The sequence below is a fragment of the Spea bombifrons genome, chromosome 2 (genome assembly GCF_027358695.1).
Source record: "Spea bombifrons isolate aSpeBom1 chromosome 2, aSpeBom1.2.pri, whole genome shotgun sequence".
Classification (NCBI taxonomy): Eukaryota; Metazoa; Chordata; class Amphibia; order Anura; family Pelobatidae; genus Spea; species Spea bombifrons.
Genome location: NC_071088.1, coordinates 97,314,762 through 97,340,141, shown reverse-complemented (window position 1 = coordinate 97,340,141; position 25,380 = coordinate 97,314,762). Strand labels below are relative to the sequence as shown.

General features: G+C 36.8%; 1 protein-coding gene across 2 annotated transcripts in view; it reads right to left on the bottom strand.

Moving 5' to 3' along the window:
- The window catches only part of FGF14 (fibroblast growth factor 14), a 231,816-nt gene that overhangs the window by 74,619 nt on the left and 131,817 nt on the right, over positions 1-25,380 (bottom strand). Inside the window, exon 1 of one of the 2 annotated variants that reach the window (XM_053455319.1) lies at positions 9,757-11,632. The exons of the other annotated variant lie outside the window; for it this stretch is intronic. Coding sequence (XP_053311294.1) covers positions 9,757-9,949 — 193 coding nt within the window. The 5' untranslated portion in view covers positions 9,950-11,632. Of the gene's footprint in view, positions 1-9,756; positions 11,633-25,380 lie in introns of those variants that run through there. 2 annotated transcript variants of the gene reach the window in all.

Below are 25,380 nucleotides of genomic sequence, written 5' to 3'. Positions count from 1 at the left end.
CTTTTTTTAGCCTAAAGGACTAATCGCGGTATAATCCCAGTAAAATTAGTTCAAGCACACAAGGGCAAAATCCCAGTAAAATTGCCTCTAAAGTGTGACTGGTTATCATACAATTATTTTCAACAGTGTATTTTACTTTGAAGGTAAGTGGGCATTTTGCTGTTAAGTTAGCTTTAAAAGGGTCATGGGCAGCCAAGGCTCATTGATGCACGTGGATGGCAATGGAAGGCCTGTGCTGTCAAATCCAACAGACGAGCTACTGTAGCTGAAATTGCTGAAAAAGTTAATGCTGGTTCTGATAGAAAGGTCTCAGAACATACAGTGCATCACAGTTCATGGTGCCAGACACCACAGCACACCTTCAGAGGTCTAGTGGAGCCCATGCCTCAGTTAGGGGCTGTTTTGGCAGCAAAAGGGGGACCTACACAATATTAGGCAGGTGGTCATTATATATATATACTACCAATATTGAAAAGTCACCGAAAATTTGGATTAGCGGATACGTGCTGTTGGAACACAGGAGTGATGGCTGCTGATTAGGGGACTCTTTACGGCTATGAAGATATTCCAAATCATCCGTTTCCAGCTCCAAGTCATTTGCTACATTAGCAACATCTGCACGTATTTCTGATCCATTTGATGTTTATTTTAATGGACAAAATTAGTTTTTCTTGCAAAAACAAGCACGTTTCTAAGTGCACCCAAACTTTTGAGCAGTAGTGTGTGTATCTAGTAGTGTGCATCGTCTGCGCTCATCAGACTATACAAATAGTTACCCTGGTGCTGTAGTTTCACATGTAAACTACAAACAAGAAATAAGCACTTATGGAGTGCTTATTTCTTTTTTATAGTTTATATAAATACTCTTATACTTCCCTATATACCCCATATACTCTAACTTGTGGCAAACCCCAGGCCATCTGATGAATAGTAGTGCCACCTACTGGTTAGCTGTCACAGTTCCGCTATAACATCAAACTGAATAGAGCATTTGTGATGGCTTGAGGATAGTTTCTAGGCAACTGGGACTTTTTATTCTAGTGGTTTACAGATAATTTGACAAATATGTTCTACAGAATATCATCGGAATTTTATTATGGTTTACTGAATTTTCTTTATTGTGGGTCTCCTATAGTGATGTAGCAATCTAATCATACAGATACATAATTTTATAGAGCAAACAAGGTAACAGCTGCCCAATGAATGGACGTATTGTTTTATGCGTTTTGGTCTGGGGATGGGTTCATGTCCTATGTCATTATCTTTTAGCTGCTTACTGAAGTGTAGCCCCATTACCCATATGAATGAAGGCATTTGCATGCTAACTATAAGTACAGCCTTAATTATAGAGAGGTGTCTAAGTAAACAGTAGAATTTAGGCTTATGTGAATACAATTTGATATTGTTGATGGCCGACTGCTTCCACAGCTCTCCAGTTGGGGAAGGGGAGAAGCACAGGGAGAAGAATCATCTGCCCTTAAAATTAACATCTTACAAATAGCTAACTCAGTCTATCTGAATGTTATTTATTTGGGTTTAAATGTTTCTTTTGCTAAAAACAAAAGAAAAAAAACCATCCTATTCCAAGCAGTTCTATAAAATTAAACACAATCCCTTTTAGTGCAGCAGTCACAATCTGACCTGTGACCTATTTTTAATTTGTTGTGGTGCTTGAGTAAAGGTTAATGTATAGTATAAGATAAAAGATATCAACTTCACATTGCGTTCAACCACAACTCTAGCCCAAGTAACTATGCTTTTCGTGTAAGACTTCATTTCAAATACATTTCTTTTCCCAAAGTTGATTTCAAATTTGTATTTACTCTAGTAAGATTAGGGTTATCACATGTACGGAATAGTCCCCAGCTTTGGCCTGACCTGAGTGTGAGTGGAGCAGGCAGCTGGAGAGGGTGACTACCCCTATAGCATCCAAAGGTAACGGTAATGGATCTCAAAGAGAGAGGAGAGAGCTTAGCTTCACAGAAAGGAGAGAGTGGTCCACTGAGTCAGGATAAGGGGGCTCTGCCCCAGAAGACAGGAATAGGGAATTTGTCCTTTATGAAGCTACACCCCCACGGAAGCCACACCCCTGTCCCCGAATCACACTCACTAAATATGCCCCCCTTAGTAACATAAGTGACACAAGAGAGATGTACATGTAAATTAAAATTTTGTTTCCCGTCAAAATGTTCTAACTTCAAGATTTAGATTTACTTGTCAAAAATCCCAATTCAAGACATTCTAATAGTAATATCATATATCCATTTTTGTCTGTTCTGTTCCATCAATAAAATAACAGACAGATATTACTATTAATAGTGGTCTCTTTCCAAGCAGGAACATAAATCCCATGCATGAACATGGCACATGTCTGTTTTATTTAGCAAGTGGAGTTTATCTGGAATCCCCAATGTGCGCAGAGGCTCTGTCTTTTTGCCAAAGTACCTAGATAACTGAGCTGAGACCACAGAGATGCGGATGAAGAAGAAAAAAAAGACTTTCTTTACTGAGAGGGTGGTAGATACGTTTAACAGCCTCTCAGCAGATGTAATAGATGCTAGTGTAATAAGCATCCATAGTATAGGCAAATGACTATCCTGAATGTAAGACAAGACCAAGGACAGTTTAAGGTCTTTATATCAGGAAAAGTCTTTATATCAGGAAAAATGGGGGGACTAGATGGTCTGAATGGTTATCTGTCATCAAATGCTATGTTTCTTCTCTTTAGACAGGCTAGTGGGGTTTGGACATGCCCACTCTGTCTGCTTCCACACACACACTTCGGGATTAATATTAGGAGAGAGTGCGAGAGAGTTAGTGAGAATGTGGGTGAGGGTGAGTGACAAGCCCTTAGTTTTAATTAGCTGTGTGGTGGTGCCATGAGGTCTGAATAAAAGATGACCTTGATTATAAGACAAGGTCATTTTTTCAGATGTATTTTTTTTCTTAAAAAAAAAAACAACAAATCTTATAATATGGTAAATGTTGTAGATTACACAGCTACATAAGGAAAACAAAATTGCATGACTACTGTCCAGTATATTAAGCATCCTTTACCCCCACTCTTTATAAGGCCTCAAAGAAAAAAGAAAGAAAGGACAATGGAAGTTTTTTTAGCAGGGTCGTGATAGATCGACAACCTGGTTTCTTCTACAGGCAAGAGTGGCAATTTAGTGGGATTACTCCCCTTCATTACATGCCATATTGAATGAATGCCTGAGATAATCAATGGATTTGCTTCTGTTGCAGAAGTGAAAAACAGTCCAGAATAAAAGGCTGAGCAAGACTGGGTCTTGTGACCATTTCATACATTAATAACTAATTTCCAGGAGGCTGTAGTAAGATTAAACAAGGTAGAACAGGGTCAAATACAGCAAACATTTGAATAATCAGTAGATTTGCCCACACAGTTATAGTATGTATCTAACAGTAGCTCCAAGCCATGAATATGACAAATAATACATTATTTATGTAAAACGCTACACCACAAAATATTAAAAAGGGAACTTCTATTTGTTCTAAAGGTATGACTTAAACATAAATGTATCAAAATAAAACATTTTATGGGATTATTTATACCATCATAACACACACCATAGATCCAATAGAACAAAATATATTAAAAGCTCTATGAGATCTTTAATAATAAAAAATAATGATACCGATGTCAAGTGAAATCATGTAGTCATGATTTGTGCAAGTTTAAAATATATCAACCATTTTTTTTAAAAAATAAAAATTCCATTGTATAACATTACCAGAAATATCAATGAGATGTTTTTTTCTCCAATTAGTTTCTGTGTTTTATTTTAGGAATCGTGTACAAAAAAAAAATCAACAGTCATGGCTTAAAAATGCACATTTCAGATGCCGGCAAAAAAAAGAATATAATATGCTATTATGGCAATGAAAAATAATTGACTTACTAAATAAATAGGATATGGTATTAAAAATCAAAGAAATTAAAATCAGTTTTTGTATTTGAATGTGTTAATGGTATATTACCAGCTAACGAAGTAACCCACCAGATTAATTATGGTACAATAACTAAATGAGAGCAAATAAAACTCATACCTAAGGTATATTTTTCAAGGCATACTTTTTAAAGTAGAGGGATAATTCTAATATCAGTTATATGGAGAGAACTATTATAAGAACAATCAAAAAACACAGATGCTGTAAAGACTTCCATTTCTATTATCATATCAGCAAGGTCTATGTTTAAATCCAAATTAAACTGGAAGTCTATCAGTGAACCCTGTCCATCACCACCAGACAGACTTGTGAAATACGCCCTACTAGGAAAGAGGTTAATGAATAGACCTCATGGGCCCTTTTGATAAAGTGGATGGTAAGATAAAGCATGATTAATGATGTGGCACTTAAAATCCGAGGTGGACATGTGCATATTATCTAAACTCAAAGCAATAACCATTTTCTGCCTTGTACATTTGAAAGATATATATATATATATATATATATATATCATGTCCTGATGAAAGTCTGTAATAAACAAGACTGAAACGTTGACTTAAAAACCGAAGTTGTTTGTGTGGTCATTTGCAAAGTCCCTGGAGTGCCGGTAATTATTTTTGGACTTTATATTATTTACTGCTGCAGTTATTTGGCACCGGGCAGAAATTTGGCATTTGGAGTGCAATTGTTAATTTTGGACTTTATATATATATATATATATATATATATACACAGCACAGCGTTATTCTGTTACATTGTTAAGAATGTGGTTTTATCACCATAGCAACCACTGAAACAGTCAAATAATGGGAACCTTTATCTGGTTGTTATGGCGACAGGACCACTTTTGGTTCAGAAATACTTTTTGAAATTTATTTTTTTTAAATACCATTGTAAATGATTAACTTTCCTATCATGATAATTAGGTATATCTTCAGTGATACATACCTACATTATTTATAAAAAGTGATAAAAGGGCCACTCTGCTTTTTTTAAGCATGAAAGTGAATATGTTGGCTGGAGTTTCCCTTTACTGAAAAACAGGTAGATGAGGTCTTTTTTTGTCCCATGACGATGAGGGTTATTGGAGCTAATCACCAATGATGCAAAAAGAGTGGCATGATTGTAAAAAATATAAACTTTACATCTAGATTGTGTTTCTTTGGTATAATCATATAAATTTACTAAGGAGGATGTTAAGAAAACATATAGATATATATATATATATATTTTAATTTTAATTACACTCATAGAAGAAAAACGAAATATTTTCTGAGACAAAAATATTGAAGTACATAAAATCATATTAATTAACTACAGTATATATTTTGGAAGTTGTAAAGGAAAGGAACTAAAAATGACTGGGCAGTGGGAGAAGCACAGAGCATCAAGTTAGTATTCTGTATATTTTTATAACTTAACCAGTGGACAGTTTAAATACATCGACACTGTATTTCATCGGGTTACGGATAGCACCGATGCTACAATTGTGTCTTCTCCCCTGGATAGCCGTTTCCCTATGTGTGTTGAGTCACAGTATGTTAGGTCCACCAGATTTTCTTTGTTGGATATTAATGTCATTAGTTAAAATTGGAACCATCAGGGGATACTGGTTTTATAAGGTTTTATAAGGATTGGCTATTGCTCTATGAAACCAGTTCCATCCAGAAAACCAAATATTTGTTTAAAGTATACTTAGTTTTGACGAATTATTATGATTAGCTACAAAATTGGATCATCATGTATAAACACACAATACTCTCTCATAGAAATAGCTACACTGACATAAGACAGATCAACAGCAGCAATATCTGTATAGTCATTTGACTTATTTCTGTTGCTCTCCCGTCCGATTTTGCCTGAAGAAAAGTAATCACAGCATATTGTTCTTGATTCTTCTTGGCATGATTACAAGTAAAACACAATTCAAGCAGCACAGTAATATTGATCAATGTGAGTGGTTATTGACTATCCTATTGTAATCACCTAACAAATGGGTAAAAGATAGGTATTGAATACGGCTGGCGAAAAAAATAAAATCAGGGTCATAATAGATAAATCATTCTTTGTCATGTTGTATGAATGTCATATACAGTATATCCTCCACAATTTGTCCCTAGCATTTTTTTGATTGCTAAAATATATAATCTATATAGAGCTATAATTGTCTGGGTATATTGTTCGAATCACGTGACTTTACATGACTTTTTGATCTTTAAATGAATCCCATCAATAGCAAAATTGCCATTAAGGAAAACACATTTTTGAAGGTTTGAAGGAAATCTGTTCTATGGAACGAGAGCTGGAGAAAGGAGGAAGGTCACGGAAGCTGTGTGTGGTTGAGCGTTTCGTGCAGCCGAGGTGAGATTCAATTTCTGTCTTGCTTATCTCCCATTGGCTGCACGAGAATCTATACAGCCAATCGATGTTTCAGGTGGTGTGCACGCATGTGACAAACGTGGATGCGAGTTTACCATAGCAACTGGCAGTATTTCTGTGTTTGACAGGAGAAGGTGGCTACACAGACTGAAAGAACTGTACACACTTAATGAAAACTATTTATCTAAATCTGTGTTTGTGTGTGTGCATCTGGATATAAATGTATTATTGATATCCGGATATGCAAGTATAAATAAATACAGACAGTAGATTCCTAGTAAAAGTGTTTGTGTCAGTATATATATATATATATATATATATATATATATAGAGAGAGAGAGAGAGAGAGAGAGAGAGAGAGAGAGAGAGAGAGAGAGAGAGAGAGAGAGATGAAGAAAACTTGAGTTTATTTAAAAGATGACCATTTGAATCAATTATGAAAAAACTGTTAGTTTTGAATAATTGCAAACTCTAACCAGACTCTGTGACTATGTAAATGATATACAGAGGCTACGTTGCTGCTCCACTTAACCAAATAGATCACACTAAACCTTTACTCATGGGTCATTTCCCCACGCTGCAAAAGCCATTATTGATTATTAATGACCTTTCACTTTGGTGTCCATTAACAATTGATATTGGCTATTATACTGCTGTTAATTAAGCACACCGTTGAGCACACCTCAATAATTTTCTAAATAAGCTTTGACACCATTTGTTTTATTGGATTCATGTTGCACATAGGCAGTGTTAGAACATATATGTTGGGGGTATAGGTCCAGACAGAAGGCACTCATGCCGAAGTGTTACAAAATGTAAAGTGTTGTATATTGGGTGCAAAGTCTCCAGTCTATAAGCCCATTTCTATTCGTTCACATAGTTTAAGTTGTGTGAACCTTCACGGGCTGTCAAGTGCGAATACTGTCAAAGATAGATGAGCCTAAAAAAAAAATCATTCAAAATTAATTTTCTGTTAAATTGATGTGCATTTTTTGTGACCTATATGTTACTTATGAATAATTGTATTAATAGTTTTTTTTTTTTTCATATGACTTGGAATGGAATGGAACCATGTATCATTTTGGATCCCAAACAGTATACACACCAAGATCAAAACAAAAAGAAATGGAATGAAATGTTAATTCTGATTAAAAAAAAACCTAATATTAATAGATACAATCTATAATCTATAAGATGTTTTAGAATCTGTAAGGTTTAATGTCATACATTTCCACTGATTCAACATGTCCTGTTATTACGCTTTAAAATGAATACATCATTTATATATATCTTTCTACCAACACAATATTCATCAAAAATTCAATATGTTGTACTATGGAATCACACATACTATGCACCTTGACCTCTGCAGAAGAATAACCTTCCTGGCTATTATACAAGAAATCTATATTATTGTATCTATAAATGTTACCTGATAAAGAAATATTACTTTATATATATAGCGCACATACAATAAAAATGAGTATGTTTTTTAGATGTCACTTGTGTAAGAATAATACAAAAATTAGGCAAAATATAAAGGGAAATAAAAATAAAATAACTCTTTATTCCTTTTATAGGTTACAGGAATAATTCTTGTTCAAAGGAGGTGTGTATCATTGATAGCTAGGAGCCTAGAATTAGACAGCAGATAAAAACCATTTGGTCCATCTAGTCTGCCCATTTTTCCTGATGTAAAGACATTAATCGGTCCCTGGTCTTGTCTTAGGTTCAGGAGTTTTCTTAAGATTGTATATGGAGTTTGGCAGCCGTGTGAAATCTTTGTATTTATAATCTTAAAGACATTTCTTACATATATATAATTTATATATTAGAAATGTATGCAGCCTACAGCACAAATGTTAATGAGGATACCATACAGCATTTCCAATTTCACTCTATAAGAAAAAGAGTGACAAAGAAAACAATTTTGTATTATTACGAATGGCATAAGCTTTATGATGCAGGTCAACCTTTGTTTCCTTTCATCTGGAGCTGTTGCCAATGTTTTCCTTTTTGAAAATGTAATATGTTAATGAAATCATCCTGTGCACTCATTATGTAATCAGACATTCGGTGGTTCTCACATGCCCAGCAGTTTCATTCCTGGCTGCTGGTTTATAATTTATGGGGAACCTTTCTAATCTCAACACCTGTGTGACCTGTATCACCAAGAAGGACCTTTCAAAGGATGCATGTTCCACATTTTAAAAAAAACTACATTATCAATGTTTACACATGTTGTTTTGCAGCTTTGTATGATGCAAAGCCTTTGTTTAATTTTTCTAATGTAGCGCTACCTGCATGTACTAAAATATTTAATTGTGAATGTGTTATTTTTAATGAATGCAAATCCTGATTGATGTCAAAGAGAACTGGCTGCTTCCAGTGTCTCTGTAACTTTGCCTCAGTATAATAGGCACACAAGGCATATGATTAACAAAGAGCTCGGTGATGGCAATAAATGAAGAAAATACCATTTTTTTTTGCTAGTTGCAATATTCGACATACAGCAGCAAATCCTAATGTGATAGTTCACTTCTTTAAAAAATAGTGGCAATTATTACAAATAGATTTATATTAGTAAAGGTTCTGTTTAAACTTCTGCAGATCATTATTTTTTTAAAATGTTTGGGTTTTATCATGAGTCCTGGCTGTTAATATATATAAAAGTCTCACTGGTATAATTTTAGTGATGGTGAGTAGTTAGTAGATGTTTTCCTTATGGTGGTTTGGTTTCTATTTGCATAGACATGTGGCAAAAGTATATATGATCTCTGTTATTTCCACAGGCTTGGCTGTGTTCATCATGCTGGTAGGTTTGGTAATTTAATATTTACAAGTGTTTCCTGCTATGTACAGGATAGTTAAAAAGATAAATAAAAACATGTCATTAATGCACGTAATGCAATTAATTACAAAACCAAGGTTGTTGGTTTGTAAAAACGTTTTCATATTTTTAAGAACGAACTACAGTGGGATTTTAGGACTTTTCTATCTCGCCCATGAATCCTTTTATTAAATTGTTATCTTGGCCACTATCGGAAGTTCCTGCTCTCAACAGAGACTCTTTAAGGAGCTGGAATTAACCCTTTGCATGTGAGCTTGCAATACCATGAAACGGTTAATCATCATAGCAACATTGCATGTATGCTACATTAAACACTGCGATTTCCAATGGCTTGAAAAGTAATCACAGGCAACGGAATTGTTTGGTGCAACATACGGACAAAGAAACGGCAAGGTAAAAACAGTGTAACACAACACGGAGGATCACAAAGAGTAATGATTGTACAGAAATTGCCAATGGGCACATCCACATTAGAACCAAGAGAGAGAGAGACAACGAAAGAAACGATACAATGAATTAAAAACACTCCCCACGGACACAGAGCAACCAACCTTGCCGTCTGAGCCTTCTTTTCCTGAGGCCAAAAATTCGCACTTTGGAGAAGATATCCACCAGATTGCCATTACAAAGGCCTCGGTTTTTGTTGGGACTACTGCGCCTCTTGCTGGCGGAAGGCCGGTCCAAGTGTTGCTCCCTTGCTTGCCGTTTTTGACGGATCAGTCCACTTGCAATAGCTGCTGCCATGCCACCTCCTGTGTACCCTTATCGGGCTAAACTCATCAATGAGGGAGGGGCTACCAACAAAGTCGTGGTGGGACACCCCACCAGGTGAGAGAAAGAACCCAGGTAAACAGTCTGTGGGAGATACAGAGAACCAGGCAAGGGGGCTCAGCCCCTCTGGAGAGAGCTAAACATTCCTCTTCTCCTTTTGCCAGATCTCTTTAAAACACCAGTGGTGAAGCGCAAGAAAAAGAGACGGATTTGTGCCAACCCACAGATAACTCCTGTAAATGGATTCATATAGCTTGAGTACCCATAAGGTACATGTACGGTTATATATTTACATAGCTATAGATACATATTTGTGAAGAGACAAAACAAAGCAAAAGTGTTGGTATGTTCCAAACAGAACTTCTTTAGCAGAATTCTCTCACCTCTTCCACTGAAGAAACTGGCATCTTTGCTTGGTTGGCAAAGCTCAGACAGGGGGCATAGCTGGGTTCCTCAGTGCCACCCACACACTAGACAGTCACTGCTTGCCTTTTTCAAGTAAGCTAAAAAAACAGGATGAAGACAGTTACAGAGAGGATAAAGCAGCTGCAGGAGGAGGAGGAGGAGGAGGAAAAAAGAGTGAAGAGGCTAGCTTCCCTTTGGCATTCGCATAGTTCTGGGCAGCAGGTAAACAAAAGCGAGAGCATCCGAATCAACAGCCTTGAACTGCTGCTTTCCCGCATCACTGTGAGACCACACTACTCAATCCTCTCTTATTTCAGACGCTAAGGAGAATTGCACGAGGAATCTGCATCAGGAGGCAATCTTCTTTTCTGCACGCTCTCTAATCAAATCATTTCTCCCCCTCTCTCTCCTCCCCTTTCTTAAAAAAAAAAAACAGGAGAAAAATATATAAAGCACAGCTTTGTGCAATTTTCTTGAGAAATTGCTAGTTCATAACAGATCCAAGCCTCCTTCTCTGTTGGTGTTCTTGATTGCAATGCCTCTCTCCCCAGAAATTAAGCACGCTTAACTGCAATCTTCTGGCTGGCTTGATTTTACAGCTCACAGTAATAGACGAAGCTAATTCCAGCAGAAGCCAAGCCTCCTCCTATGTTTTTTGTTCCCTTTTCATCTTCAGAAATAAGTGTCCACGGTAGCTTGAACCAAGCCCCTATCTTCAGCTAGCAACGAGAAAGTTACATCCTCTCTGGTACATGCAAGTTATATTGACTTTTTCTTCTGTGACGGTGAACTGATGTAGAAGAGAGATGCAAAACAGGCTAAGGACAAATAGGCTTTGAGGCAGAAGCACAGCGTTTGAGTTTCAGCTCTATACAGGCTAGCACAAAGCAAGCAATGCTAATGTAAATGAACACTCTGGATGCCAGTGTCCTGTGACACTCACAGGGTTAACAGAGGAAAGTCACTTTGGATAGAAGGCGACATGTATGTGAATCACCCGACAACGGCGGCAAGAGCAAATCTAGTGAATTTAGCAGATCAAATGCGAAGGAGTGCCATCCCTAGACACGTCTGTCTTACACAGTCACACGCAGGGGGGGACAAGATTTTCCTACAGAGCCATAAATGTGAAAAATTACCCACACAAACAATTTGACTATAAGAGTTCATCATCAATCTATGTGCAATTTCAGAATCCCAGCTATCCCTCCCTTCCCTTTCTCTTGCCCTATTTACATGTTCCGCTGTGATGAATGTGTGAATTACAAATAGGTGCCGTAGCAAAAGAAAGGAAGCCAAGATGTGGAGAAATGAAAAAAACAAATGTTTTTCCCCCTACTTAGAAAGAATACGCATGATAAGCAACAATGTGATGTATACTTAAAGTGGAATAAGAGTAGTTTGTAGTGTTATTAAGAAAAAAAAGAAAAACAAAAAACAGAGACTTCATGTACACTGTGTGCACTCGGAATTCTCCCACGCAGAACACAGGCTGATCTCCAAGCTAACGAGAAAGGACTAATATCAAACCCGTCTACTTAAATAATAAGTGAACTGTTCTACTACTATGTTAGGTCCATGCAACTTCATGTTAGAGGGGTGACAGTTATGTGACATGGAATACAATACAAAGTAACACATCACAGACACATACACCCCAAAAATCCATACAATAAGATCCGCTCCTTTAATATCTCCCCTTCCCCGCTCTGTACCTACCAGCTGGTTGGATAAGTAAGTAGATTTTAATAACAACTTGGGAGCAGCAGAAAACTGATTAGAAACTAGGTACCAATATTGCGTCATCGGCAAGGGATAAATGCAACTACGATTTAGTGTTAAGGATATCATTATATCAGAATGTTGGCCAAATATTTGTTTTCAGTGCAATTTACTTTTTTGTAGTGTTGCCAGTTGTTACAGTGCTGAGATATCCTGCCAATGCCCACATCTGTTTGAAGAATGAGAATAGTGTTCATAATTTCTACTAATTGCCAGGTAAATTGCGAATAAAGACAGGCAAAATGGAGCAAAAGTATTTTCCTTTTGTAAATGATGTCTGTGAAGTCTAGAAATACATTTCTTTCTGTCTACATTAACTGTTGGAGTGCCATGGGATGTTTCATGCATTTATAAGACATAATGAGCTATTCTAAGACATTAGAAGTGGGTAATACTGTTTCAAAAAAAAGAGAATGCTTATATATATATATATATATATATATATATATATATATATATATATATAAAACATAATTCACAGTAATGTTGGTGGATAGTTGTATGGCTACCCATCTAAGATGTACTGTATATCCCTATGTGTATTGCACGCGAATGGAATAAGTTCAGGACCAAGGACAGTTCAGAGCTTATTTCTACATTACAATTACACAGTAAGTGGTGAAGCAGAAAGCATATTGTTGTTTAAATATTAAACACAATTATTACTTTTCATTGTAAAAATGTTTTACCAATAACTCTTCAACGTGGCACATGCAACATACGGTATGTTTATTTTCATACCCTTAACAATGTCTTAAATTGCTGTTAAACTGGTAATACATTAGGGTTGTAATTAAAACTTGATATAAAAGAAACCTCCCTTTTTTTTTTATAACAAACTTTGCAATTCTGGTAAATTCTGTTATATTTCAAAGAAAACTCAAGAGAGCCATCTGCTGTCTCAACATATATTACCACAAAACATAAATGAAACACTTCTATCATGTCACAGTCGTGCTTAACCCTTCGAGTGCTAGGCCAATAATGAAATGCAACGTACATCTGTATGAGATTCAATAACTCTGATATAAAAACACAAAAACTAAATATGCAGCCTTAAAAGAGTTTAGATAGTTATATTCCTTATGTTACATTACAAGCACATTACTATGCATTTCTAAATATAGTTCAATGTAGTAGTAGTAATAATAATAATAATTATGATATTTATGAAACATTCATATGTGTACGGACTCTAAAAGAGGAGAAATTCAGGTCTCAGAAGGACTAGTGTCCTGCAAATTGTTTATGTGAACATGTAAGATGTTTACATTAATTCCGTTGAGATAGGAGTCAATAAAATGGAAACAGAAATTGACAGCAGCCCTGTCCTGTAGATTCAGATTAGTCATATGCCTATACCATGGATGCCTATACCACTAGCATTTACCACTTCTGCTGGAGGGCTGTTACACGTATCTACCACCCCCTCAGTAAAGTAACGCATGCAAAAAAGTCAGTATTTGTGCGCACTTAAGATATTGAGATTGGAGCTTTTTTGGGAGGTTGCTTCACAAGTTTGTCCAATGTTCCATTTTACTAGAGAAAATAGAAAAGAGGATCCTTGCCACTATTAATCACAATGATCTCAACAAATGAGTAAAACAGCTCAGTAGCCAAAATACATTCAAGGGTAGTGAAGTAGTAGATATCCACAGCCCTAGTTCCAGCCCTTTACATACATACTTTTGAGATTATATTCTTCTTCTTGTTATTGTTATTAGTATTATTATTATTATTATTATTATAGCTACAGAGAATAAACATAAATATGAAATCAAATGCCAATTACTGCTAGCCACTTACCCTTAAGGGACATTATTTTCCTTATATAGTATTCCACTATTCGCATAAACCCTAAGATAACCATCAAAAGTGCTCTAAACTTTAATGATTATCCTTTATTTAGTATTTCATTTATTATTTTAATCGGAAACAATGTATCATCTACTTTCATGATTAATGCATAATGCCACTGTTTTTATTATTACTTACAATTATTATTACTACAATCATACAAGCAGCTGCCCTCTGGACATTAACCCCTTAAGGACAATGGGCAGGCCCCAAACCCATTGAAAACAATGCATTTTGAGCCCTTACATATACGGGCTTTGTCATTAAGGGGTTAAAAAATATTGCGAAGAGTCCAAACGTCATCATTTATTTTATATACATAGCACATGAATATCAGAAATTGCACAGAGTACCTTAAAAGAATTTGATTTGACTACATCAATACAATTAACATACTTCTAAGACTATAAAGGAATCCATCTCACTACCTATGTAAGGAAGTGTGGCAGATAATGGAACAGCCTCCCAGCAGAGGTGGTAAAAGGAAATACAGCAAGGGAAGTAAAACATGCATGGGATAACGCTACTGGGAATCTAAGACAAGATCAAGGACTGTGTTTTATTAGTGATCTATTTTTTTTTTATTTCAAGCGGTTTGCCAACTTCATGTGTGCAGAGTGAAAATAGGCACATTGTATATGTGAGATTATGCGGAAATCTCGCAAACACTAATTAAGAGGCATACGCGGGGAACATAGATTTCCCTAATTGTTTCCTTCAATTCACTTCAGTGTACTCTGATATTTTCCAAAAGATCTTATATTAATCTTAACACTTCTGAAGAGCTCCTTTAAATCGTACATTACTTACGATAGCACAATACTTATCTTTACTTACAACCCTGCTGCGTTTTTTTTCTAGCTTGTATACACTTAACGCTCATGGTAACAAAGACTGAGCATTTCACATTAGTACAAGTAGTCTGCTAATTTATTCCGCACTCCCACGTGCTTATTTCACATCTCGCTTATATAACGTACGAGGTGGGAGTCGGATACCCAGGCTGAGAGGGGAAGAAAAACATCTGCGTGATAACACTTGCCATGGTGATTTTTACAACTCGACAATTCTGCAATGCTAATTTCAAGTGTTCACAACAAACTTTGAAAACATTATCATAGTCCTACCAAGTTTTGCAGTAAGTCGGAGCTGGTTTTCCGGCCGTTCAGTATCACATATCCCAGCTTTGGACAGAGGCTCCAGAAATTACTCATCACCTTAACAATTTACAAAGAAACATAGAGTTTGTGGAAAGGTCAAAGGGGACAGAGGATACCCAAAATCCAAGTCTTTCTCAAGTAAGATTCAAAGCATTTCTTTTTTCCTTGGAAAAGGTGGGCGGCAGACCCATTTTTCCATCAATGGATCCAAATTTCAACAGATCTCTGGATACTTTAAATCAGTGGCGGAACTACCGGGGTCGCAGGGGCCCTTAACAGATTCTCGCACCGGGGCCCTGAGGTTTCTAGTTACGCCCCTGTTTTAAATGATTCAGGGTTATGCCATAGAATTCTTTGCCATTTCTCATAAATCAACTCTGCCTCAACCTCTTTATTCTCCATTCAGCAGATGTAAATTTGATAGACAAAGAGGTAAAGGATTTATATTGAATAAAAGGGCAATCATTCCTGTTCAGTATTGTTCCCCAGGGTTTGTCAGCGATCTTTTTCTTGTAAAATAGAAAGATGCCAGTTATCAACCGGTCATAAATCTAAGCGAATAAAACAAATTTGATTGCTATCACTTTCCGATGGAAGTAATGCATTGTTTAAAAAGATTTACTCCTTCCAGGCGACTGGATGATGAAAGAAGACATTTGAAAGTACAGGTATCCTCTCCTCCATCAGACTTTCCTTAAATATCGGTTCACCTGCCTATATTTTGGCCTAATATCAGCCCCAAGGTATTTCACAAAATTGATGAAACTCATCTAGGTCGGGCCTTTTGTCCTAACATTTTGCCAAGGACAATGATCACAATAAATTAATGCATATTGCTGAAAATGGACCACATATGCGCAGTTCAACACAAAAATTGGGTAGGATGAAATCAAAGACAATAGCTACATTTTGGAAAAAAAAACACTGTTTGGATCAAGGCATATTACATACAACACAGACAGTACATACAATGTCTTTGAAACACAGCTGCAGATTGAAACTCCAGGCACCTGAAAGACTGGGTAAAGTTGGTTTTCAAACCAAAACCTTCAATTTGGATACCTTCCATGTAGACCTCTTTGTTACTTGACTGAAAGTAGCACAAATAGCTAATCAGTCAATCATATGGCAGCAACTCAATGCATTTGGGCACGTGGACGTGGTCAAGACAACTTGCTGAAGTTCAAACCGAGCATCAGAATGATGAAGAAAGGGGGTTTAAGTGACTTTGAATGTGGCATGTTTGTTGGTGCCAGACGGGCTGGTCTGAGTATTTCAGAAACTGCTGATCTACTGGGATTTTCATGCACAACCATCTCTAGGGTTTACAGAGAATGATCACAAAAAGAGAAAATATCCAGTGAGCGGCAGATGTGTGGATGAAAATGCCTTGTTGATGTTAGAGTACAGAGGAGAATGGGCAGACTAGTTCGAGATGACAGAAAGGCAACAGTAACTCAAATAACCACTCGTTACAACCAATGTATGCCAAATACCATCTCTGAACGACCACACTGGGTGCAACTCCTGTCAGCTAAGAATAGGAAACTGAGGCTACAAACTGTGCAGGCTCACCAAAATTGGAAGCCTGGTCTGATGATTATCAATTCCAGCTGAGACATTGAGATAGCAGGGTCAGACTTTGGCATAAACAACATGAAAGCATGGTTCCATCCTGCATTGTATCAATGATTCAGGCTGGTGGTGGTGGTGTAATGATGTGGGAGACACTTTCTTGGCACACTTTGGGCCCCTTAGTACCAACTGAGCATTGTTTAAATGTTACAGCCTACTAGAATATTGTTGCTGGCCATGCCCATCCCTTTATGACCACAGTGTACCCATCTTCTGATGGCTACTTCAAGCAGGATAATGCACCATGTCACAAAGCTCACTTCATCTCAAACTGGTTTCTTGAACATGACAATGAGTTCACTGTACTCCAATGGCCTCCACAGTCACCAGATCTCAATCCAATAGAGCACCTTTGGGATGTGGTGGAACGGGAGATTTGCATCACGTATGTGCAGTCGACAAATCTGCAGCAACTGCGTGATGCCATCATGTCCATATGGACCAAAATCACTGAGGAATGTTTACAGCACCTTGTAGAAAGTATGCCACAAAGAATGAAGGCAGTTCTGAAGGCAAAAAGAGGTCCAACCCAATAATATCAAGGTGTACCTAATAAAGTGGCCAGTGAGTGTATATTCACTGTTTTTAGTTTTAATGTTGGTTTAATATCCTATATTATGCATAGTGTGTATTCTATTTATTGAATCATTAATAAAGAATTAAGAAAAAAAGTGTATGTTTGTATACATGTTCCCATGTGTTACATGGTAAAATGAGATACATTTGAGAAATATAAGCATCCCCATAATGTTTAATCTGTTATGACCTTATTATTCTGGTTCGATACTGCTTATACTGCTGCACAGGTGCAGTTTTTTTCTGTACTGTGCAAGTTTTTGTTGGCTGCAAGCTTCACAGCCTACACACACTGACAGCACATTTTGACATGTTTCAATGAGACTGCCAAAGGACCGCTGTCCCAGAAAACTGATTCTTAATGCTGGCAATCATGTATAATGGCACATACTTTCCATCCAGGAGCATGCAGAACTAAATACACATGGTACCAATTAAAGACAGGCCTTCTTAAAGGACAATGGCTAAGAAATGAAGACTATGATAGAAATAAAACGAAATGGTGAAGAATTCAAATAGCAATCATAGCAGAATATGACTTAATTCTTGATTAAATAATATCATAGCTACCCATGTGATTTTCGAAGAAATGTTGTGTATTGCTGAGCTTCATACGCATGTTTTTGAACAAGAGAATGAGCAGGGTCAGATTTATATGCCTTATAGTATATTTTCCTTCTTGTGGTGGCATTTAATGTACTTCTCATTAATGCATACCTGCCAACTGTCCCAATTTTGCTGGGATTGTCCTAGCAAAATTTTGTCCCTGTGTGTTTCCTGGCTGATGCTTCTCTCTCCTCTGGTCGCCACCGCCGTCAGTTGATCTCTTCAGTGGCGATGGCCCTCCAACAAGCTTTACAGAGTGTCTTTGGCTTAGTAAAGCTGTAGCTGAAATGCATGGATGGTTTTTTTCCTCAAAAGGAGGGAGCCTTTGCAAACACCCTCTTCCGCTATTTTAAGTAAGTGCTTCATGAGGCCTTGGCCAGTGTATTGATCACCATCAGTGCCTGGTTCAGAATGTAGTGATGGTAGTTATGATGTGCCACCATTTATGTCTTACTAGCTATTAAATTGTAGGAGTAGGATAATTGTTGCCAGACACAGATGGTGGTGCAGGATAACTCCTATCACTATATAATGAGCCAGACATTGACAGTAGTACACCATAACTCCCATCACTATATACTTAACCAGGCACAGATGGTGGAACAGTATTAGTATATAGTGATGGAAGTTATGGTGCACTGCTATCAGTGCACCATAACTTCTCAATCTGAATAGATTTGTGCCTGGCTTGCTATAGGGCTTATACTGTACCATGTGTATGTGGCTTACTCTATAATGATAGGAGTTATGCTGTTACCCTGTTAGTGTCTGGATCACTATGTAATAATATGAGTCATGTTGTACCACAGTCTGTGTCTAGATCACTATGCAATGATAGGAGTCATGCTATACCACAGTCTGTGTCTGGATCATTATATAATGATGGGAGCTGTCAGGCTCAGTATATATTGATGGGAGTCATACTGTACCACCATCAGGCTCAGTATATAATGATGGGAGTTATGATGTACCACCCTTAGTGTCTGGCTTACAATGTAATGATGGGAGTTGAGAAGTACTACCATCAGTGTTTGGATATATAATGATTGGAGTCAAGCTGTACCACTGTCGATATAGTAATAGGATTTATGCTGTATAACATATGTCATGTTTACTATGTGCTTATGCCCACTATGATCTGCACTGTATCCTATATATGGCTGTACTGTACTGTATACTGATGCAGGATATGCTATAATACTTGCACATGCATAACAGAGATTATAGTACACAACCTCTAGAGTGCCAAAGATTACATTACTGTCCCATTTGTTTTACTATTATTTTTTAATCCCGTGCAGCTCAATATTCTCAATATCACTAATTCCCTTTTTTCAACCTACTATACTATACTATACTATACTATACCACTTTCCTCTGTAAATGTGATAGAATTCACCTGTCTGATAAGGATGCTGTGCTGCAAAAGTATCTACCAGATTCAAAGGATGCATGGTAGATTCTGTAGTGTTGTTAGAATAAGAGAGAGGCAAATGTGGTCCCCCTGTTGCCTTTTCAGTGGCCCTTGTCCAGTCCTGTACATGACAAGGTACAATCAAGTGCATAAACAAAGAATATACAAGGAAAGGCATTTGTAGATGTTATCCCTGTCAGATACAGAGAAACAAATGAAAGAGGTTTCCCAGCAAGGTCAGTATCACCAGACAGGCACACCGTGTCTGATTGGTAGGAATATGCATTTAGTGTAGGTTATAGTCACTGACAAAAGTGAATCAGTATCGGTATTTTCAAACTGACCACTTTTAAATGAGAACTCCAGCCCTTTTTTTAATGTTAAAAGCATTTGGATGGCATTTTACACTGCATGCTAATATATGGAAGCATTCTTTACATACTGGAGTTAGAAAATGTAACTCATCCCCAATGGCCTGTACTGAAAACAGGGGACATACGGCAATCGTCTTCTTTCGCATGCTCAATAAGACTCCCCTTCAAATTAATGGGAGTAGCAACAGCCAATAACATTGCCATCTAAACACTGAAATTTTGCTATGTGATTAGTTACATATTAGTTTACATACTAATGCTTCCTGATTTCCATACACAAAAGAGGAGAACTTTTTTCTAACTCCAGTAACTAAAAAATGCACACACCAATTTGCAAACATGCAAAATGGACTTCAGCATGCATTAAAACATAAAAATACAATTGTTTGAACTAGACTGTTCCTTAGCTGATCTGTAGAACAAGTCCACAGCAGAGGTCATCATTTACATGATGTACCAGTGATGTATTTACCTTAGGCAGTGTCCTAGGCCAGGAGAGAAACCCCAAATGTCCCATTCCAAGTGAGACATTAACAAGTGAGTTTGTTGTGGCTTCATCTTACTAAATAAAGGGCTAAGCCTGGCATGTTTCCACTGCAAGAAGAGGTAAATAGGTGAGTTTTTTCTCAAGGAAACTCACTGATTTAATTATGTAATTCCAAACTCAGTTGGGGTTGCTCTTGATAATGCATGGTGAAGTTGGTGAGTTGAGATCCCAACTCTTCTACTATCTCAAACTTTGATTGGAATATAATACTCTCCACCTCTAGAGTGGTGATGAAGAGAGTGATGAAGAGAGTGATTGGTGAATGAAGGCTACTGGTAGTTGTTTTAGTTACCACTGATTTCAGTTAAAGTGTATGCCTTTGATGCAATTAACTTTCTAAGACCTGGGTTGGCAAGGAACCCCACTTTTAAAAATATTTTACTGAATACTCTAAAGATGAAGAACTTTTATCATGCCCTTAGCAAACATGAGGGGTTCTGACAGTTCTCTGACTAGACCTGTCTCTGATACTGCTCAACATGTTATACCAAGAAACAGCTGTTTCTCTACAGCAATGTATGTCGTTTGGATGTGTATTTCATCCGTCAGGATAAAGCATACCTCTGAGACAGCTGGCACATAGAGATAAGCTCTTATACAATCATTGCAGGTAAGTCACTCATTTTCAATTTATACCAACACTCAAGCTTAATTCACTTTAAGGTCCACCTTTGTGTTTTGTAGATTCTCCCAGGTGCTGGATTATCCCCTGATCAAATTAACAAGATTCTGGCACCTAGTAAATGCATTGTGTATTGTGTACTAAGGCCATAAGGATCCCTTCTTCAAATGGGCACGCACCCTACTAAAATCTGTTGTGTCGTCCAAACTATCACTCTTATCAAAAAGACACTGAATGGATTAAACGGGAGTCAGACAGATTTACTGTATAAGGACCAATCCCTTTACAAAGTGATAAATAGTCAACATGGAAACACAATAAATAGTACTGCATTTTGTTCCATATTTTTTAAAAAAATAAATATGGCTCAATATGGCTCACCTGATAGGAATCATATTTAATGTGCTCTATGACAGTATGTCATGCATAGAAAATATTTTAACAATTTTAACGATTTTTTTTATACCTGTTAAACATGAACTATGACTTCAGCACAGGACGATGCAGCTTAAAACGGAACAGGTGGTAAGGACAAGGTTACCTGTCACCTGGAATAAAGAAACCGTAGGTATTTGGAAAACTCTCTAGTGACCTGTACTGGTGTGCACCTGTGAGTTTCTCACTTATGTTTCCCCAACATCTGGCAGTCCAACTGTTATGGAACAGACAGAAAAGATCTATGGTGCTTAGCCACAAAGAGATTGAATATATTTAAAGTAATATTCACAGTATCACAATACTTGCCTAGCAACCCCGCATACCAAATGTCCTGGCATTTCACGTCACACATTTTCTATGCTTCCAATATGCACCAGATAGATGTACAGCATATGTACCACCAAAGCACCAAGATGCCATGTGGCACCCATCCCATGACGCATAAGTGCCCCACAGAACCACCTCTTATGGATAGATAATCAGGTTTTGGGGAGATTGGTTATAAGATTATTATATGCAAATAACAATGTTCACACTATTCAACAAAACTCTGCTCAATGTAACCCCTTTGTAACTAAATGCAGCATTAGAAACATCATCCTTCGCACTGCCGAATTCCCAAGCCCTTCCCAAAAATAATTGGTTTTAATCAAGTAAAATTTTTTTTAACATTTTTTCCCCAGGTATGCTTAATTGTTGTGCCACCCAAAACAGCCATTGATACGTTGTCATGGAAACTGAAAAGCCTCTGTGTTGTTTTAATGCGAGTATATCTTAAGGATACAATTGCAGATGTGTTAATGTTCATTCGCTTAACAAAAAAAACAACAAAAAAAATATGTGGAACATAGAACTTCATGGCAGATAAGAACTATTTGGCCCATCTAGCCTGCACTGATGTACCTTAATCAGTAATCAGTCTTCTCTTAGATTCAGGATTGGTAGAATTTTTATGCCCACCCCATGCATGTTTAAATCCCCTCACTGTATTTGGGTGTTCCATATATTCCATATATTGCCAGGGCAGCCTCGTTATCCCCAGTCCAGCCCTGCCCTGCATTTATCTATCCTCTTAAAGTAAAAAAAAAAAAAAAGACACCTACACATGTATACAGCAGAAACTGACAAAGTTCACACCATTCCCTTTAGTACCAAAATTGCTATATAAATTAAACGCAGTCTTAAATGTAATTCATAAAGGTTAAGCAAACATAACGTTATTTAAATTATGAGCACACATTCCAACATTAATTAAGAAGACTAATTCCAGCTGTAGCTACTAAGAAGAAACAAAATCAACAACACTGCTCCAATAGAAATCATGACTACAAAAACTGATTTGTTTTGTGAAATTTGTTTAGAAATAGTACATTCTAAAATCTCAACCACTGCCAATGCCTTAGGAAGTAGAGAACTAAATAACAAACAAATCCAAAAACAACAATCCAATAAAACTGAACTTTCATTAATGATAGGCACCAGGACTGGTGAAACATTAGGAAACAGCCATTACATTGGATACATTTTGCTAATTGGCTTTTACGTGGTTGCCACTATATTCTCATTTTTAATCTGTCTTTTGCTACTTATTATTGTGGCTACATAGCACTGATAAATTGGGGTTCTTTCTCGTTTTTAACTGGAATTAATAAAACGTAAGACAATTCTTAAATAATGCTATTCGTCCAATTGGTTTTAATTGTTAATTATCATGTCATCTCAAGCTACACCTGTATTCTTGACCTCTGGTAATCGTTTTTCTGAAATTATATGAGTTTGCATTAAAAAAAAACTAAAGTGCAGTTTTTAAAATCGGCCAGAAGTGGGCAGTGTTCTTCCATTTATCGACCCTAAAACTCAAAGTAAAGCTAACAGCCAGAGAATTACTTTGTTCATGAAACCAGTGCATCTGACAACCGAAGTTACGTTTTAGCCAACATCAATACCCGCAGCGAGTTAAACAGACAATAAAGTAAAAGTACCGTAGATGTGGAATATCTAGAAATGCATTTTAACGATAATATTTACTTTAATGTATACCTTGGAGTACATTGCATTTATTTATAAAGCGCCGGCCAATTCGGCCAGCGCTGTTACATTCATTAGAAGAATTTATAAACAAACACAATAACACATACAATAACAAACTGATGTAAAGGAGAAGAGGGCCCTGCTCTTACGATCTTACAATCTAGTACTATCTATGGTATTATTCTAGGAAACATTGCATTATTACCATTGTTTTCATATTTCTACAGTGTCAACCATTGGAGGCTTTCCTTTTTGTCATCCTGATTTATTTAGTCATGCTTCTATGGTTGTGTGCCTTTCATTTATTTTAATAACATTGTTTAGTAGGTTTCCTTCTAGATGTTCCTGTTTTGGAACTAAATAGCGGAGTCTCTAACTATGGCATTGCATATGAGAAAAATGCTGCCTTGTGTGTGGTTACACTGGCGCAAATTAACACAGCCTTCAAATTTTGCTCAAATACTATACATATACAGTGATATTATAAAAAATTCCTTGTGGAATACAAGTCATTAGGTAGCAGGTGCCATTAGTGCCAGCTTCAAAAGACTTACCGTATTTGCTCGATTATAAGACAAGGTTTTTTTCAGAGCAAATGCTTCGACCCTCATCTTATAATCGGGGTCGTCTTATAATCGAGCAAATACGGTAATTAAACATCAAGAAGCCTTGGGAGGCCCTTGCACTGGACGTTCTGCAGGACTGTGCCTTATACCCCTGATAATGAGGTGGCAGCACTCAAATAGTCAACCAATAAGTTCTCCAAATATTCCCTGTACCTCCATACAAGGTCTCTATAATTGAGACACATGTAAGAAGCTAATCTCCTCTTTTCTACATTTTCTAGCGTTGGCAATGTAGTATGGTCAGCATCATGGGCCATTATATTCAGTGCTGAGAACAGCTATAGATGGAGTCTGGAAGCAAGTACAGTAACTTAGTGCTTCTGGCTGACAGAAATGAGTTACATTAAAATTCCAACTTCAGAGCATAATGTACACAGATCTACGCAATTTGGGACCTCTCTGTGTCTCTGCCAAGTACTTTCCTAACTGCCATTTTTGCTCTACTCGTGAATTCCGCATCTGCTCTACAATCCTCTCGACTCCAGAACTATTCCCATCCTAAACCTATCCTACGGAACTCCTTACTAGCTGTTACCAGCTGTTATCCATAGCTTTGATATTTATCCAGTCCTTTTATATCTTCACTTTTATTTTCACTACGGTTACATTTGGTAATTTATTAAATGAGTTGTTGGAACTGGATGAACATTTTGTGGGATTTGTATTAAATAAGTTGTGTCCTAATACACAGTATGAAACACTTCACTTGACCATTTTCCCTGTACTGACTATAACATCAGTTAAACTGTTCAATCTTAATTAGACTATAGGTTTTATAATGAATCTCTCATCACTTTTAGTTGTTCTTCTCATACCAGTTCACGTTTACTATCATATAATGTTCTTTGAATGTATTGGTTTAACTGAAAATGAGTTTATATAGTCCACAGTCTGATTTGAGGGAAGAACAAAGAGACAAAATATAATCTAAATTGATGATATCCAAATCTTAATTAATTAATGTCCGGTCAGATGCTCTAACAACATTTCTGTTGGCTAGGTATTTTGGGTGACAAAATCTGCATTGATTTAGTTCTATCTTTCTGATTTCAAATATTTGTTTAAATGCAACGGAAAATGAAATAGGAACTCCCCCCATTCTTTTTTCACTAGTGTTAGAATTAAAAAAAAGTTTAAAACAGTTCTAGATTTTGCATAATACGTTGCCTGTTAGGCACTTGTAATTATTGTTCTAGCTTTTATGTTAGGGCGTTTGTCTAGTAGATTGGGCTAGCTTCTTATCACTTTGCCTGTAGTAAACAATACAGCTTAGTCTTAATCACCCAAACTTTTTTAGCACTGGCACAAAAAAATCACACAGGTGTGGTGAG